Source organism: Pithys albifrons, chromosome 3 (genome assembly GCF_047495875.1).
Source record: "Pithys albifrons albifrons isolate INPA30051 chromosome 3, PitAlb_v1, whole genome shotgun sequence".
In the NCBI taxonomy this organism is placed as follows: Eukaryota; Metazoa; Chordata; class Aves; order Passeriformes; family Thamnophilidae; genus Pithys; species Pithys albifrons.
Window position 1 is genome coordinate 98,740,132 of NC_092460.1, and position 18,289 is coordinate 98,758,420.

Consider the following 18,289-nt stretch of genomic DNA (forward strand, 5'->3'; position numbering starts at 1 on the left):
AGAGGAGAGAGATGTATGGTCCTGATGTCCTCTGGATATACTGGTGACCCTGAGGGTACCAAGCCCATACAGTTTCAGCTTTGAACTCTGGGTGCCCAAGTCAGACCCTCCTTGGGCAGGCAGAGAAAACTCCCCAACAAATTGGGTAACTGTGCTCCAGCCATGGGCTCCACCCCCATCTGGGAGCTGACTGGTAGTATGGAGGCAGTGGGCACACTTACTTCCTGACTTTCATGGCCTCCTCGTTGTCAGGACGGAAGAAGTCATAGGAGCTGTAGTGCTTCACGGCCTCACGGCGATATTCCCCCACGTTGAAAACTGTGGGAAAGGCAAAACCCATCAAAAACAGGAGTTCAACTCGGCTGTACAAGTTCTGCAGTTAAAACAAGCAATGGACCAAGAAGCTACATCCTTAGAGCAGAAGGCTCAGGGGGACATCCCATGACTTTAAAGTGAAGGAGAACCTAGGCTGCAGAAGAAATGATGGGAAAACATGGATATTTGGCCCATGGGATCTTGGAAAGATCTCCCACTACCTCCCACATCCCAAGGCACTGAGCTCCTGGAGCAACTCCTGAAGACCAGATTTCATGTTTCCCCAAGGCTGCCAGTGAAAGCCTCACCTTTTGTTGGGACACCAATCCAGTTGAGGTAGCGAGTCAGCTTCTTGGAGATGTAGGTCTTCCCACGGGCTGGGAGGCCAACCATCACTATCACAGTGGGGGAATTGGCAAGCTGTGGCCCACAGGCTATGAGGAGGAAGAGGAGAAAGAACATAAGCAGCTGTGAATCCTTCAGTTCATCTTGTATCAGCCCTACAAGTTACTTGCTCTTCACCCAGCCTTCCCCAAGTCCTCCAGCAGCTAGAGAAAATCCAAAGCTTCTGTTCCTTGTGCACCATCATCTCTGTAATATCTTCTGTACATCCCTTCTCACGAGCTTGGAGAACCAAACCCCCCAGCAGAGGACATGGTGGATGGCTCCATAGGTGCCCACCAGTGATCCAAATTCACCCTGGTGTCAGCCAAGACAGGGGACAAGAGTCACAGCCTGAATGCCACAGCAAAAACATCTTGATGGCTGCAAAGTAGACAAGGAACCAGCAGCTGGCCCAGACTCCCTAGAAGAGTCTCTGTGTCTCAGCTTCCTCATTTGCAACAACAGATTATTAAAAAAAAAAAAAATCAACACAGACACAACCTCCATCCCCATGGATTGGCCAATTCCATGAAAAGCTTGAGGATGGCCAAAGACAGACTAGATTTTTAGCTGATACCCATGCAAATGCAACCAACTGTTTTTCTGAAGACAAACAGGGCACAGGGACCACAGAACTACTAGCATTTAAAAGCAGATATCCAAGTAACTTGCCTCTTTTTTCTCATAAACCTATTTTAAGCTGGGTTATTGGTTTGAGTTTTTTTGTGGTAAAGAAAGTCCATGTCAAATAGCTGGAAATAAAATCCAAAGGGACCACTTAGTGATGACTTGGCAAGTGAAGAGAAATTCCTGTCCAAATCACTCAAATGGCATGACCAAAATGCAGCAAATCAGCTGCCAGGCTGCCCAGGTGAATCACTTTCTCCTTCCCATAAATCCTTTCAATAGTAAATTCCTTGTTCAATTCAGAGAAAATTGCTGAGGTTATAGTACTAGGAAAGCAGTTTGGGAATTTTTTTTTTAGTACTTCACAGCCCCAGTGTCCAGGGATACATCTGGACCCACAATCCATGGAACATGTAATGTGGGAGCATCCCCTCTCCTGTGGCTGCTGCATCCCTGCTCCTCTCCAGGGCCTGCCCTGCAGAACTGCTTCTCACATGGTGTTGCACACAGGAGAGGCCAAGGTACAAAACCAGGCATTTAAAACAAGGAAAAGGAAGACCTTAACGGTGCCTAATGGAATTTAGATTGGCCAGCTGCCTTTCATGCATCCAAAGTGTGACATGCCAAGAGCCCTCCCAGCAAAGGCAGGACAGGAAAGACCCTCCAGGGAATTTCTCACCAAGCCTTCCATCCACCGGTGAGGCTGGGACACCTCATAGGAAAGGAATGCAGGGAGTGAGAGGCTGGTGGCAGAGCCATAAATCCCAGCTTAATTATGGGCTGGGTGGAGAACTCTGCCTGCCTGTCCCAGCTGCCTGCAGGTGGGACCAGTGGATACCAGGGGCTCCCAGGGATGGAGACTCAGTGCAGATCTGAGAAGGGCAAACAGAGAGGTATCCATAGAACATGCAAAGTACATGGGATTCCCTTCCCCGTCTAGGAAACACTAAATCCAACAGCTGAAGAAAGCAAATTAAGGCCACAAGGAAGAGTTATGGAGCTGGTACCCAGACAGCAGACAAGAGCCACCCATCATCTTCTTCATCCCACCAAGCAGACTCAGTAGGCAAGAGATAAACAAAAAGTACCTAAAATATATTTTCTCTTTTATTTTTTTTCATGAATATTCCACATTCCTCAGGCTTGAGCTGCCCTCACACTCACTCCCTGTGTGAAACCTGCCCCCCAGTGCTGCATTTAAAAAGCCCGGGCCAGCTCCCATCGATTTTGGCAGCAAGGGCCAATTTTTCATGCTTGGATACCCAGGGAGCAGAGCAATGTACCCAGAAAAATATTTGTTTCCCCTCTAAAAGTCTCACACCCTCACCCAACCAATGCAGGCAAGTCTGTTTTTGCAACAAAACCCACACACTTATTAGATAAAGGGAGGAGGAAGGAATAATAACCCAAAAAAGAAACCCTTCCTTTAAGAGTGGACAAAGGATCTCCAACAGCCAAGAGGATTTTGGGGCCATTAAATGGCACTTCAAGAGGATGGGGACAATGCTGGGTATTGTTCATGTCCCTTTGGCTCCAGACAGCTATGACAAGTCCCAGAACTGGCACACACATGCCACCTCCAAAGGATGCTGCAGGAGTCAAGCACCTGTAATTGAGGAATCTCCCCACAATTTCCTTTTCTGCCAAAGGAAAGATCCAGATTCCACTCAGCCCATGAAAACGCATCTGTTTACAGACTTGAGAAGGACCTCCCAAAACACCAGAGCATCGGAGAGCAACTTTTTATCAGGAATCTGAGCCCAAACCCAGCTAAATGACAAAAGTCTCCAGGGAAACTTTGTATCAGGGATGAAACACAAACCAGTGTTTTGCTCGGTGTTTCACAAAGACTTCATTCAGCATTTCTTTTCACCACTGCTGGGAAGCTATCAGGGATTTCAATGGATATTCATTACTCCTTATCCATATCTAGCCAGGTAAGTCAAGGTCAGGGACGACTTTCAGGCTCAATCAGGATATTTAGAAGGAGCTCATAACGTGTGGCTTCTATTTGCCAGAAAGTCAGTGCTGATGAGATCCTGTGCTTCCCTTGAACAGGGGGAAACGAAATAAAAAAAAACAAAAACAAAAACAACACAAACAAACAAACAAAAAAACCCCCAAAACAAACCACAAGAGGGAAGGAAATTTGGTTCTATAAAAGGTCAGATAAAACAGCCACCTCGTCACTTCAGGCACTTTTACTGTCTCCTCGTATAAGAGTTTCCCCCCAACCACATGTTCTACACAGTCTTACATTCTCCTTTCCCACTGCAGGTCCCTGACAGCTTCACGGATGTTTCTGCACTTGGCATCACACACACACGTGGAACTGCTGCTGCCCTGAAAACCCCGTGGCTTTACCCGCACGTCACCGGCTCACCGGCGTGTTTTCACATCCCCTGAGCCGAGGCGATGGGAAAGAGAAGCGATGGGACAGAGAAAGGCGGCGGCAGCCCCTTCCCTCCTGGAGCATCCCCCTCCAGAGCCCCCTCCCCTCGCCTGGCTCTGCCCACCCAGCGCCTGCGACGACTTGACTTTCCCAGCCCCTACGTGAGAGACGTGCAGCTTGACAGCAATTTAATGGATCGCCGTCAAAAGGCCAGATGAAGGCATCACTTCCAAGCCACTCCAGCCTCCCATTGACGAGGGAGCAACAATCGGACTAATTATTTCACACGCAGGGAGCAGCTTCCAGAGGATGCTCCCTGGATGCTCCCGCTCCCTGCAGGGACCACACCGGCCGTCGTCTCTGTTATAGCTCAATTCCCACCCAGCTTTGTGGCTCTGCTCTTTGTTGCTGCTGAGGAATTAATAGCAGCTCGAGTTTAAAATAGGCACCTTGAGTTAAAAAAAAAAAAGGTGAAAAAGCCTAATAACCAACTTCCCATTTTGCAGTTAACAGTGCCCAGTGTGGCTGGTTCCCACCCGAGAAAAAATAATTAGAAGCCACATAAGGTTATTAATAAGACCTGTGGTGCCTTAATATATTAAATATGTTATTTTTCTCCTCTACCAAGAGGGAATTCTCTCCTCTGAGAAACCAAGTGAGTGAAGTGGCAAAAAACACTGGGAGGCTCTGCATGCACAAGGGATTTCTTTCAAAGGTGCCAGTCCTTGAGAACAAGTCAAGCCATAGAGACACGTGCAAAGCATTAAGGCGTTTTACCCCACTCCAAGCAAAGCCCCTTGGCAACCCAGATGTTCAGCCTGTTGCTGAAACCCATTTCCTCAGCAGCTCCTGCTGCAGAGCTGCCCTTGCCAGGCACAGACTGCGCGTCCCAACATCTGCTCCAGGGTGCCTGACCCACAGCCACGGGCAACAACAGCTGGCAAATTCATAGGATATCTGTTTTGTCTAAAATTATTATTTTTAGAAGGGGAAGCTTCCCAGCCAAGAGAAATAAACATCGGAAGCGACTTTAAATGCCTGATCAAGAAGAGCATTGGAAAGACTGATTCACCCAACTGCCCAAGTCACTTCCATCCTTCATCCAGGGCCACCTCCTCCATCCCGGCTCTGCCGATTCCTGAGACGCTCATTTAGAGTTACACGGAGTTGCACAACTGGCAGGTTGTCAGCTTAGCAGTTGGGTGAGTTAAAGGAACTGCCTCCTGAGCTTTCAGATTGTATTATGATTCATGATTTGGTTTATAGTAACACGGGGATGACCTAAGTATTTAATTTTATTATATATATATATATATGTATACATACACACACATTTTTTGTTAAGCACAGAGGTTGGTTTTAACCCCTCAAGGATCTTTCTGAGCTTCAAAGAGAAGGGGAAATCACTGCAGAAGTTCCAGCACTAATTTCTGCCTTCCCCTCCACTTGCCTCTTATCTCATCCCACAGGGTTAAATGATTAAGTGCAAACGGCTGGTGTCATGTTTTCGCTATTTTTTTCCCTAAAACTATTTCCCCAACCCTGCCCCCCCCCCAAATAAATTGATAATGCACTAATTGGATGGCGCTCGGAGAAACCTGTTTTTAGTGGAAGGTGTCCCTGCACATGGCACGGCATGAGCTGTAAGGTCCCTTCCAATCCAAACCATTCATGATTCTGTGATTATGAATCTCGGAGCAAAGCGCTTGACACCCTGAAAATCCCTGCTGAGCCGGTGACCGGATGCCGAGGTGAACAACCTGCTCCCTTTCCTTTTAATCCCAGGGCTGGAAGCCGAGGGGGGAAATGGGGAGCGAGGAGTGGAAATTGGGCCACGCGTGTCTCAGCACCTCCCGCATCCTCCGCTGCGCGGGGCCATGTGATGGTTGCACCTTCCTCCAGCTCCCAAGGGCTGGAAGTGAGTCACGGGATGGCAGCGGGCGGGATGCGGGCACGGGGATGATGCTGGAGCAGGCGGAGGAGGCGGGATGCTGCCATGGATGCTGAGGGAGGAGGGCGCTGCGAAAAGCCCCCCCGGGGTGCGCAGAGGACGGAGGCTGCTTCCCACTATCCCAATCCCATCCCTCCATCCCATCCCATCCCATCCCGTGGGGATGCTGAGGTGCCAGTACTCACAGCGGCGAGGCAGCGCCGGGCGGTTGTCATTGGGAAGCCAAATCTTCTGAATGCGGCTTTGCGTCAGCTCCATGGGCATTTTTAAAACAAAGGTCTTTTTGCGCTCCGCGTCCACCTTGATGCGTTTGCGGGTGGGGAGGAGGAGAAATAAAAAGGGAGGAAGGAGATGGAGGAAAATATGCAATAAAAAATAAAAAGGGGTTTTGCTGCAGTCGGTGGTTTGAGCGAGAGGTTGCGGCGCTTTCGGATGCTGCTGCTCGGAGCCTCGTGAAGGTTTTATGGCAGGAGGGGGAGGAGGAGGAGGGACGGGGCTTCAGTGCACAAAGCCGGGCAGGAACGGCACCAGCGATGCCGCTGCGCGCTTGGAGAGAGCGAGGGCGAGCCCTGCCGCGGTCCGCGATGGAAATCGGGATGGAAAAAAAATATTTATTAAAAAAAAATTAGCTTCCCTTGTAATTTGCAGGAAAAAAAAAAATAAAGAAAAAAAGTAGAAAAAGCTCCACGCGAGGCAGCCGGAGGAAGGACTGGGAAGGGCTGGTCGTGCTGCTACGATCTCCTCTCCTGCTCTGCCCAGCTCCGCTCGCGATGTGCCGGCAGCCCCGGTGCCGCCTATTTCTATCCCGACAGGCCGGCCGGGCCCGGCGGCGCCCGCCCTCCGGGGCGGGGAGGGGAGGGCGGGGACGGGCGGGCGCTGCGGCGCCGCGGAGGAGGCGGAGGAGGAGGAGGAGGAGGAGGATGGGATGGGGAGGATGGGGAGGAGGATGAAGGGGGGGACGCGGCGCGGCCCAGGCAGTGCTGCCCTCTGCCGCCCGTCCCCGGAACTGCAGCGCGGACAAAGGACCCGCTTTGTTCTACGGGGGCGACGCGACCACCGACCCCGCCAGGCACGTTCTCGGGGGGATTATAGAGGGGCTTTGGGGGGCTGTGGGGGTGTGAAGGAGACCCCCCCCCGACAAAAAATGTACACTTAATAAACTTTGCTGTTTTACTTGTCACGTGTTTGAAATTAACTGGGTGAAACAATGAAAATAGTAAAATCGTAAAAAATTATGAAAAAGAAATAAAATATAAAAATTAAAGAGGGAGTTAAAATGAAATTAGAAAATTAATTTATAAAAATTAAAAGTAAAGTGAAAAAATGAGGGGAAAATAAAGAAAAAGTAAGGAAATAAGGGAAAAATAAAAGGAAAAATAAACTCTAAGAAAAGTAGAAAATAACAATGGGATAAGATAGGAGTGTAAAATAAATTAAAAATATAGAAAATAAAAATGGGATAAAAAAATTAAAGCTAAAATAAAATTAAAAAGGAGAAAAATTGAAAAAAATTGCTAAAATAAAAAATAAAAATTGAAATAAAACCGAGACAAAATAAAAATAATTTATAAATGAAATAATACAGTTATAATAAAATTAATGAACCCTAAGAACACGGGGGTGGGATGGGGGGCTCCGCCGGCGCGCCCCCTCTCCGCGCTCAGCGGGTTCGGGCCGGGGGGACGGCGGCGGACCCGTGGGATGCCGGGGGGGCTCCGGGGGTCCCGGGCGGCTGGGGGATGCCGTGTCTGCGCTCCTGCACGTCCCTCACGTCGCACATGCGGTGCGGGGCCGCCTCCCCTGGAGAGGATGCCCGGGATGCGGCGGCTCCGCCTCCGCCCGCGGCCACCACGGCTGCTCCGCCCCGCTCCGCGCTCCGCGCCCCGCTCCGCGCCCGGGAGGCGCCTGGGGACCTACCCCGCGTCCCTCCATCCCTCCCCGCAAGGAGCTGGGGCTGCGGGAGCGCCGGGGATGCTCCGCGGGCAATCTTTGCTCTCAAACGGGTGCTTCATAGTATTTTATTATTTATTTTTCTTATTATTTTCAATTTATTAATCTCGCTGTTTAATTATGTATTATTTTAACTGGTTTGTTATTTCTTATTTTATTAATATTCCATTATTGTTTTCATATTATCTTTACTATTTTCCTGTTTGACATATGCTCACATATGATAAACATGTAATTATTCACTTTTTAATTTCCATTCTTGTATTAGTTTATTCAACTCCTCAATCCGCTCACCAGGTTCCTGCAAGTCACATTTCCACCCTCAATTAGGCTGCAAACAGCAGCCCAGCAATACTCACACCCTGACACAGCCTGTGTTTGCAGCAAAGAGGGATTGGGACATCACCCAGGGGCCACCCAGAAAATTCCTATGGCAATACCCTAGTCCCAAATGCACAGATGCTCAACCCCCCTGGCACCCCAACACTGCCTCAGCGATGGGGATGATGCCACCTGGCAGGATGCTGGGTGGGAACATGCCACGGCAGGGAAAAGTGGGAATATGTTATAGGTGGGAAGAGCTGTAGAGGTGGAAGCATCTGCTTTGATGGGGTTTAATAAAGCAAATTTTGCTTGAAAATTTAAAGCCTGATAAGGAGCATCTCAGATACTTAAAATGCTCAATAACCCTTTTTTATTATATATAGGGCAATTTCCTCCTCTGAAAGCAAAGGCTTGTATTTTTGTAACACATCTAGAAAGAATATATTTTTGGCTAATTCCTTACATGGAGCCAAGATGGATGGAGTAAAAAGTGCACAATCCTTCCCTCTCCTACGCAGGGAAAAAATATTCACAGGCAAAAAAAAAAAAAAAAGAAAAAGAATTTTTAAAAAAGCTACTATGAGGGAGCTGGAAAAAAGAATCAGATTTGGGATGTGGGAAGAAAGACGAGAGAGAGCAGTGAGTGCTCCATCTGGCAAAGGCGGGATGGGGATCAGCCACAACAGTGTTCCCTGGACCACTGTGCACAAAATCCATCCTTGGGAAAGGCCAGGAGGATTTTTTTCCCAAAATCCCCAAATCCTTTTCACATGGAGCGCAACAGAAACTCAGTTCCCAGCTAAAACATGAGTCAGAAGAAAGACAAATATTCACATGATGTTACAGGATAAGGAATTTGGGCATCATCCCCCTTCCTCCAGCAGCTCACTTTCCTCTCCATGGCTTCACAAATCACCACCCCCACAATATCAAAAGGAGCCCGAAAGCGAAACCCTGCCTGAATTAAAATCACAGTCACTTCAAATTAGATCCACCTAGTAACTCTTGGCTTAAAGACTCCTAAATAACTGGAGCGGAAAGCCTCAACTCCTAAATAAATGGCCTGGATTTCAGAGGCACGAGCACTCAGCTGCTCCGAGGGAGGTCAGCTGGAAGAAGCACCATTACTATTTATAAGGCACTTTCACCCCGGGGAGAGGGTGGGGAGCAGGATGGCTCACTAGGTGCACTGAGAGGATTAGTTTTCCCCTCTCAAGTCGTGCCATGCAAAATTCCAGCTCCCTAAAAATAGCACCCGGACCGGTAAATAAGCTGTTGCTTGCAGCTGCTGTGAAAGGAGCCCACGGGGTGCTTAGCTCAGCGATTTTATGAGAAATCAAGTCACCGAGCAGGAGGAATGCTGGCAATAAGAGGTGTGGCAGCTCGCTAAGAGATACCACAGGCACAGGATGCCAGGGGAAGCCAGGGATGCTGTCCCACATCCTCTGCTTTGCAGTGTGACAGAGCGTGTGGAGGGAGGAATAAACCAGCCAGTGCTGGATGGAGGTGCTGCCCTCACCTATCCCATCCCAAGGACTGGCAGAGATTTAATAAATGCTAAGGGGCAGGGGTATAAATGTAATGCCAGGACTAAAAATAGGAAAGTCCTGGTGGTAGACGTGGGAAAAAAATACCTTGAGCATCTGAGGCGTGAAGGCAGCAGGTCCAGAGAGGTGGGAAAGGGAAGGGCAGAGCAAAGAAAGGAAGTCTGGCAGAAAAGAGGAAAAATCTTAATTTCTGTGAGAACAGGATACCCATCCCTTGTGGGGTTTATAGGCTGCAAACTTCTCCAAAACAGCAAAGCCAAACTTCCTCAATTCCCTCTTTTGTTCCACCGCTTCTATAACATTGAACTCACCTAGTAACTCATCCTGAACAGTGGAATTGGGCCCTGGATGCACCCCAAATTAACAATCCTGGACTTAATTCTCCATCCCCTTTGGAAGAACCTACTGGTCACCAGCCAGCATCCCCTGGCACCCTCCTCCTGGCATCAAAATGTCAGCACCAGCAGCGATCACTCTGGCGAGTCCCAACTCTGACTAAGCTGTGATTCATCCTCCTCTTTTAATGTCTTTTTTTTTAATTCTTTCTAAAGGGAACTTGGAAGGAAAGGACAAGGGACAAGTCACATTCTTGCCTACGTTCAGTGCAACACGCATCATCTCCTCAGGATATGGCCAGGGGTACAGCAGGTGACGCCCGGTGGGATCCGAGTTGCACAGTCCAACCCTGCAGCCAGGAACTGTTTCCATGCTTAGAATTTGGAGGGGGTAGCTGGGAGCTGTGTGTACATCACTGTATGGATGCAGCCTTACATGTTCTCTGTTAATGTCAGGGCAGCTGGATCCTCAGCAATTTCCAGCAGGACCTCAGTTTTCCAGCCTGGAACATGGGCACAAAGTTCACAGAATCACAGAATGGTTTGGGTTTGAAGAGACCTTAAAAATTGTGCCATTCCAACGCCCTGCCATAAGCAGTGACACCTTCCACCAGACCAGGTTTCTCCAAACCCCATCCAATCTGGACTTGAACACTTCCAGAGATGGGGCAGCCACAGCTTCTCTGAGCAACCTGTGCTAGTGACTCATCACCGTTGTAATAAAGAATTTATTCCTAATATATAAACCTACTCTTACCCAGTTTAAAGCCATTCCAAAGTGTTCCCTAGCCAGGAAGAAAGGTTACAAAAAGTCTGGCAGCAGCTGCCCAAATTCTTGTTAGTGCACCAATGACACATGCAACAGAGAAATTTATTCCTCTGGGCTGACAGCTTTTCAGAAAAGCAAAGCAAAACAAAAAGGCTAAATTTTGCACTTGCAAAAAAAAAAAAAGAAAAAAATTGCAGCCTTTCAGAAATGCCAGGGAGGAAACCAAGTGGCTGCGCCCCTTCTCTCACCAGCTGCATATTGAGTAGTTTTCACTGCTGATGGCGCTTTCTTTGGAGGGACTTGGAAAAAAAGCTGCTGAGGGTCAGACTCCCGGTGAAGAAGGTGACAAATGGCTGATTTTTATCAGCAAAGGCTGATAAAAATGTTTGGATTTGTAGAGGCAGCTGGAGTTCACGGTCCTTTGTGTCTGCAGGTTTCAGCCGCCTCCCTCGCCCCTCACAGGTATTCCAATTACAGGAGTAAATAAACAAGGAGCGAAGTGCGAACTGTACCTGTATCACCGGGATATCACCGCTCCCTCTCCACATCTCACCCTCTGCCTCATCCCGCCCAAGTCCTTATGCCCGAGGAGGAGGGAACCACCATGAGCTCCTGCATTGGTCCCTGTAATGGATGGGGATATTTCTGCCATGGAAAAGAACATCTCTCCTCTTACCAAATTGGGTTTTCTTCCCTCATTTCTTGCCTTTCACCCTCCCCTGCCATCTCACACTCCTTTCCCTCCTCAACAGTATCAAACCTGCAGCTGGGCAAAGAACAAAAATCAGGCAAAAACATTTCTTCACGATATTATTTGCAGACTGGGTTTCCTGCAGGGATTACAGGATGCTGTTCAGCACGGAACTAACTGTTCCCTACCCTGAAACCAGAGGAGAGCTCCCGGCTGACAACAAGACTGGTGAAGGGACTGGAGCACAAGCCCTATGGGGAGAGGCTGAGGGAGCTGGGGGTGTTTAGCCTGGAGAAGAGGAGGCTCAGAGGTGACCTCAGCACTGTCTGGAACTGCCTGAAGGGAAGTTCTGGCCAGGTGGGGGTTGGTCTCTTCTCCCAGGCACTCAGCAATAGGACAAGGGGGCACGGGCTTAAGCTCTGCCAGGGGAAATTTAAGTTGGATATCAGAAAAAAATTCTTTACAGAGAGAGTGCTCAGGCATTGGAATGGGCTGCCCAGAGAGGTGGTGGATTCACCATCCCTAGAGATTTTTAAACGCAGATTGGACGTGGTGCTGAGTGCCATGATCTAGTAAATGGACTAGAGTTGGACCAAGGGTTGGACTCGATGATCTTGGAGGTCTTTTCCAACCCAATCGATTCTGTGATTCTATTCTATGATTCTATGAACTCTTAGATCTGCAGCTGGGAGGGCTGAACCCTGCCCGGGGTGCAGGATCCAGGCAGGGCAGGGAACATCGTGTGCTCGGGGCTGCCCCAAAGCTGTCCCTTCCTTTCGCCACTAGTGCAGACACTCCTCCTGATAGGGGACAAGCCGTACAGTTTTTGAGTCTATTGCACTCTAATTGCACGTGATGAGCTCATGAAACGTCTTCCTTCCCCAACTGTAAGAAATTCAGCTCATTGCTAACAACAGCCAAGCACTGAGATTCCAGCAGAGCAAGGCTCGGGCTGCTACTCTCGTGCCTGCGGGTGCAGCTTTTCTTAAAAATAGCCACAAGCAGGGAAGGGGAAAGTCCGGAGGAGTTCAGCCTCCGACACTGAGAAACAAGTGCTGAGCCCCAGTGAGGGAAACCCCAGCAGGGCACAGGGCATTGCTCACCCCACGGTATCAGCCCCGGTCAAACATCGCGCCCAGAGCTGTTTTTGCTTTTCCTGGCAGCCAAGAGCCAGGAAAAGCCAGGAAGGGATTGTATTTCAGGGACAGTAAATTCTGCCTGAAGTCAACCTTTGTCCTGCTATGCCACCAGCAATTTTTAAAAATTTCTTTTAATTTACAGCCCTTCAAGCAGGAGGACAATTGTTCAAACCTTGTTTCTTTCGAGTTGTTGGATCTGTGTTTGGTTATAATCAACGGAGTCTAAAGGTAGACAGGGAAGGAAATGGGAAAGTTATAAAAGTGTTCCCTGGCAGTGACAAATATGGGGAAGAAGGAAGGATGAAAACCTGGATTTAACCTCAAATTACCAAATTAAAAGCAAAATCATTCATGGTTCCCTCCATTGTCCCCAGAAAGAGGTGAGTGCACCTAATTGTGCTCAGCTTCTTTGAGGGTCCCTTGGAAGACCCAGTAAATCTCAAGGCCACAGATGGGGAGATGTAATTAGCCAGGACTGATGACCAAAGAAGAGCCTCCCAGACTGATATGTGTATTTAAAATCCCAGGAAGGGAGTTTCACCTGTAATTTTTTTAGAATTTTATTCTGAAATTCTCAAAAAAATTTAATTTTGAAAAAACGTTCTGAAGCTGCAATATTCACTGGAGCAGAGACATTTCTCAACCCTCAGAAATGGGTCCAGGAGGATTGAGCAATGTCCTGTGAAAGTTCCTGACCTTACAAGCCTGGGGCAAAACAAAACTCGACCCATAAATGGGCTAAATCATAGAGATAATTGACTCCATAAGTTGCAGAGAGGGTAAATTTAGATTAAATATAAGGATGAAATTCTTTATTGTGAGGGTAGTGAGGCCTTGGCACACGTTGCCCAGAGAGAAGCTATGGCTGTCCCATCCCTGGAAGTATTCAAGGCCAGGTTGGATGGGGCTTGGAGCAACTTGGTCTAGTGGAAGGTAGAACAAGACGATTTTTAAGGTGCCTTCCAACCCAAAGCATTCTGTGATTCTATGAAATATGGTGTTCTAAGAGTGGTTAGACGGTAATCAGATAGTAAGACACTGGGATATTCCAGTCTCAGGAATTTAATACTGGTTCTCCTTGAAATGAAAGCAGGCTGCAAAATTTCAGGTCCCAACAGAAAGGGTCGAAGGGTGCAGTTCAGTCACAGAACCAAAACTCAGGGTTTGGCACCATCAGAGCCTCTGAGAAGACAATATTCACATTAAGCCTGACAACGGGTTGTGCCTTCTACCCCCAGGTACTTTTAGTTACATGAAAGGAACACTTCCCTGTTTGCCCTGTGATTTTTAAGGTGTGAAATTCCCCACTGAAAGTCCTGGAATTTATTTAGGGTGTAAATCAACAAGATGTTGGACTTGACTTTAGGTTACCTCATCCCCAGTGAAGAGGTGAAAACCACCTGTGACAAGGCACTGATCCAGCACAAAAATCCTGCTGGTCTGACAGAAAAGTGTGTTTACAGGGTTACTCTGTCCCAGCTGCCAGATTAGATACGCCACGTCACAACTTGGAACGTGTTACCTTAGTGCCTTCTGTGGGTAAAGCAGCAGAAATACAGCCATGTGCTCACATCTGAACCAGATCTAATTTAGGACTGTCATGGTTTAACCCTGGCTGGAAAACCAGACCCACGCAGCCACTCACTCACTCTCCACAGTGGGATGGGGGAGAGAATTGGAAGGTAAAAGTGAGAACACTCATGAGTTCAGATACAGTTTAATAGGTAAAATGAAAGCCATGTGCACAAGCAAAACCAGTCATGGAGTTATTCCCCCACTTCCCACAGGTGTCCAGTGATCTCCAGGAAAGCAGGGCTCCATCACATGTAACAGTGACTTGGGCAGACAAATGCCATTCACTTTGAACATCCCCCCCTCCCCCGTTCTCCTTACCCGCCCCTCCCCTCCCTGCTTTATGCGCTAACCATGACATCAGATGGCCTGGCATATCCCTGGGGTCAGCTGGGGTGAGCAGTCGAAGCTGTGTCCCCTCCCAGCTCTTTGTCCCCCTCCAGCCTCCTCACTGGTGGGGTGAGGTGAGAAGCAGAAGAGCCTTAACAGTGTGCAAGCCCTGCTCAGCAATAACAAAAATATCTATATATTACCAACACTGTTTTGGTCACAAACACATCCCCATAGAAGCTACTATGAGGAAAACTAACCTATCCCTGCCCAAAACAACACAGTGCTGCAAAATGATGGAAAAGCATAGAATTCCAGCCCTCCTCTAAGCACAGATTGATACAGGGATTATTTTCATGGAGGTGCCCAGTGGCTGAAGTTGGTTGTGTTCATGAAGACGTTAGTTCCCAGCCCAGCGATGCAGTGGGGATGCTGCTCTCCTGCCTGCAGGCACTCGGTGATGGATGTGAAACCCCCCATGGATGAGTCTGTTCAACCCATTTAGGGTAGAAGACGATCATCCTTTGGAAATCACAGCCTGTCATTATTCCCTGGACTTCGCTATTGAACTATTTCCTAACATCTCATTACCACCCACCTTTCATTAAGAGCCTGGATCGTTATCTCATCATTGCAGGTTATTAAATCAAACAATGGCAAAGGCTGTGGCATTTCTGGGGCTGACTCACCTGATGATGTAACAAGCCCGGGCCAGTGACAAACTCAGCATCGCCATGGTGACAGAGAAGCTTCTAAAAAAGTAGGCAATGCCGTGGGGGAAGCCAGATATCCTAGAGGTGCTGCGAAATCTCTTCAAAGTAATGCAAAAAACTACAACATGAAGCTCTGAGGGAGAAAACGTGGTGGTTTGTATTCCTGCTGATCCAGGAGGACGAGCTCGTAGGCAGCAGCGGGCACCACATTAATCATAGCCTAGGAAAGAGGGTAATTTTTTATCTTTGCTCTCAACCCCCGCTGATATCTGTTTGGCTCCTGATACAGGGGCTTTTGAAGCAGCATCCCAAGAGGATCTGCACTGCTTGGGAGGCTCTGCTGGAAAGGTTCCCTGAGGGATGTTGAACAGGGAGGAGGCGTTGAAGCCCCAGTCGGCTCCTGCAGTTCTGCCTCTCTCCACCTCAAAGTTGTGGGTAGTATTTGGGAAGGATTTGTGTCATTTTGGGTGTCTACAGGGTGGTCACCTTTGACCACTTCTGCCATCTGTGGAGAGAAATGGACACTTCCCGAGCAATTCATTTGCCCTGCTGTGGGTATTGATTATAAACCAGGATGAGATGTGTCCTGGAGGAGTTTGTATCCTGTGGGCATGGAGACCTCAGTGCTCTGTCCAAAACCTTCAAATGCAGATCTAAGTGCTCTCCAGCACCAGGTGACCCAAAACTCAATTCCTTGTTCAATTCGGAGTCCCAGGCAAGGGAGGAAGAGTCAAGCTTTGATGAGGAGCTACATTTCAAAACTGTGTACGTGCTGAGGATCTTCCCACCCACACCCTCGTGAGCACGTCTGCCATATCCACAACCTGCTCGTCCCCGCTTCCTCACAGGGCTGGGATGGTACAGGCAGTGGTTGCCCAACAGTGCCCTACACACCTCAACTCTGGCCAAGAAGAACCACTTTTGTGACCAATACCACTCATGGGGTTGAGCTGTTTCCTGGATCAGACTCCCCAAGGATTTCCCTCTCCATTCAGCTGATGGAAACCACAGGGCATCCAGAGGTGAGGTCTAAGTGTCCCACTTTTCCAGAGTGTTGCCATGTGCTTTTAAACTCGACACCTGCAGGCACTGCTTTTAGGGAGTCTGTGAAAGACAACTAAGAGGGAAAACGTGTGATCAGTGAGTTGAAATTTAGAATAGTAAGATCCAGTTGAGTTTCCCTATCTTTTCCCAGAGCTCCTTACACTCAAAGGCTCTCACATTTCCTAACAGGTCTCCTAACCTATTTTTCTACCCAAGTCACTGGAATCAGATCACACAGATTGCTGGAATGCACAAGTTGAATAATCAGATTTCCTCAGCAGAGTTTACTTAAAATCTTTCCACTTGTAGAGCAAAGATTTTAATGTGTTTAATTCCTAGAAAATGTTTTTAAGTTGTGCATTTATTTTTTTCTATGCCATGGAGACCCAGCTAGGAAAAAAAAGGCTAAAATTGTCCAAACAAAATCTACAAAATTTGTGCCTTCTTTCCCTATATTTTCCAATCAGACATGAAAAAAATTAATGGAAAATTTCTCTGGAATTTTGGGGCAAGCTGAGACGATATGAGGAGCTTGCTGCCAACATATTTTCTCAAATGCATTTATAATTTCCAACACACAATGACAAACTGTTAACAGCTCCTTGGGAATTAAACAAGAAAAAAAAGAAAAAAAGAAAATTGAGCTGAATATTTAGATTTCTGCCCTGGAGTTCTACATGGAGTAGCAAACTAGTGTCTGGGTGCCTAGCACTTCGGTAGGGATCATGAGGGAAGATGCTGTGCTTCAGAGCACTTGGGAGGACCTCAGTTTTCACCCAAAACTGCTGTTACTTGAGCTGAGAGACAGAGCCAGGAGGTGATGGCACAGGTGGAAATACATGTTGGCCATTGACAATGAATTGTCCCTACTGAAGAATGATGGAAAAGGGGAAACACTTTTATTGTGTCTGCTTCAGTACTTTCAGCAACACCATTCATTAGGGAATCGCACAATCAGAGAATAGTTTGGGTTGGAAGGGACCTTAGAGATCACCTCATTCCAACCCCTCTGCCACGGGCAGGGACACCTTTCACTGGACCAGGTTGCTCAGAGCCTCACCCAGCCTGGCCTTGAACACTTCGAGGGATGGGGCAACCTCAGCTTCTCTGGGCAGCCTGTTACAGCCCAAACTCTGCATCACAAATAAGGCTTCACTTTTATTTCTCACTCCTTGAAAACCAAACAAATGACTCCAGGAGGCATGAGCTCACCCCATGTGTTCATCCCCCCTGCTCCTTTGCAGGTGTCCGTGCTTCCCTGCACTTCTCAGGGATGACGCCAGCCGTGACAGCACAGTCAGAGCAAGGGTTTCACATTTCCCAGCCCAGTTGTTTACCCAGCACTCAGCCTGAATGAAAACAACTGCTAGAGAGTAGCCTGAATCAACAGGAGATCCGATGGCCACCTGACTCCCGGGCAGGCTTTCCTGCCAACTTCCCAGTAAAGAGAGCCAGGCTCGGCCTCAAGGCACGACCTTTGCGTCACGTTGTGCATTACCCAGGTTTGGATAGTCCCAGGCACCTTAATGGTGGTCACCCCTCTCTCACTGCTGGGTGAAGGTGCTTGTGACACCTCATGGGTTAGATGGATGATTGGGTCTCCCACCCTGTGCACTGAGCCAAGGGGAGTTACAGCCTGAACCCAAGGAGGTTTGCATGGCAGAACCCAGAGCATTTCCCAAACCTGCCAGCTATGAAACAGCCAGGCCTTGCTCCAGTTGTGGCTAAAGGGGTTTGGGGTGAAGGCAGGAGTGGTCACAGGGTTACAGCAGCTGCAGAACCATATCTGCAGGACATGCTTTGAGCGTGGATGCCTTGCATGTCCTCTCCCTGTCCCACCTTAAACACTGTTGCTCATTCCAGAGCTGACCAGCTAAATAACCCTGAAAACCCAACTCATGCAGGGTCAAACCCATCTCAATCCAGCCCTCCATGACTGAACAAGCACAGCTCCCTCGGACACGTGCAGGAGAGCACACAACCACCTCAATCCCTGGCAGCCTGTGCCACCACTGCCTTTGGATGCTACGCAAAAATCTGGTCCTTTTGCATTCAGACAGAGTCAGTCATCGACAGAAGAGGGTGACTAAGACTTGGGGCTGGCACATGCCAACCTCATCCCACGTTGCCTTGTCTTGTCTTGCTTGCAGCTGGGCCATTAGCAGCCAACTCTGTCGCTGCAAGCACGGCGTGACAGGACATCCAA

At 48.4% G+C, this 18,289-nt stretch overlaps 1 protein-coding gene across 7 annotated transcripts in view; it reads right to left on the reverse strand.

Annotated features, from left to right (window-relative positions):
• PFKFB3 (6-phosphofructo-2-kinase/fructose-2,6-biphosphatase 3) overlaps positions 1–18,289 on the reverse strand; it is a 43,794-nt gene that overhangs the window by 14,775 nt on the left and 10,730 nt on the right. For 5 of the 7 annotated variants that reach the window (XM_071552868.1, XM_071552864.1, XM_071552865.1 and 2 more), the window contains exons 1-3: positions 5,855–6,018; positions 624–749; positions 222–318 (exon numbers count right to left, since the gene is read on the reverse strand). In XM_071552868.1, coding sequence (XP_071408969.1) covers positions 222–318; positions 624–749; positions 5,855–5,933 — 302 coding nt within the window. In that variant the 5' untranslated portion in view covers positions 5,934–6,018. Of the gene's footprint in view, positions 1–221; positions 319–623; positions 750–5,854; positions 6,019–18,289 lie in introns of those variants that run through there. The other 2 variants (XM_071552862.1, XM_071552866.1) reach the window with 2 other exon arrangements.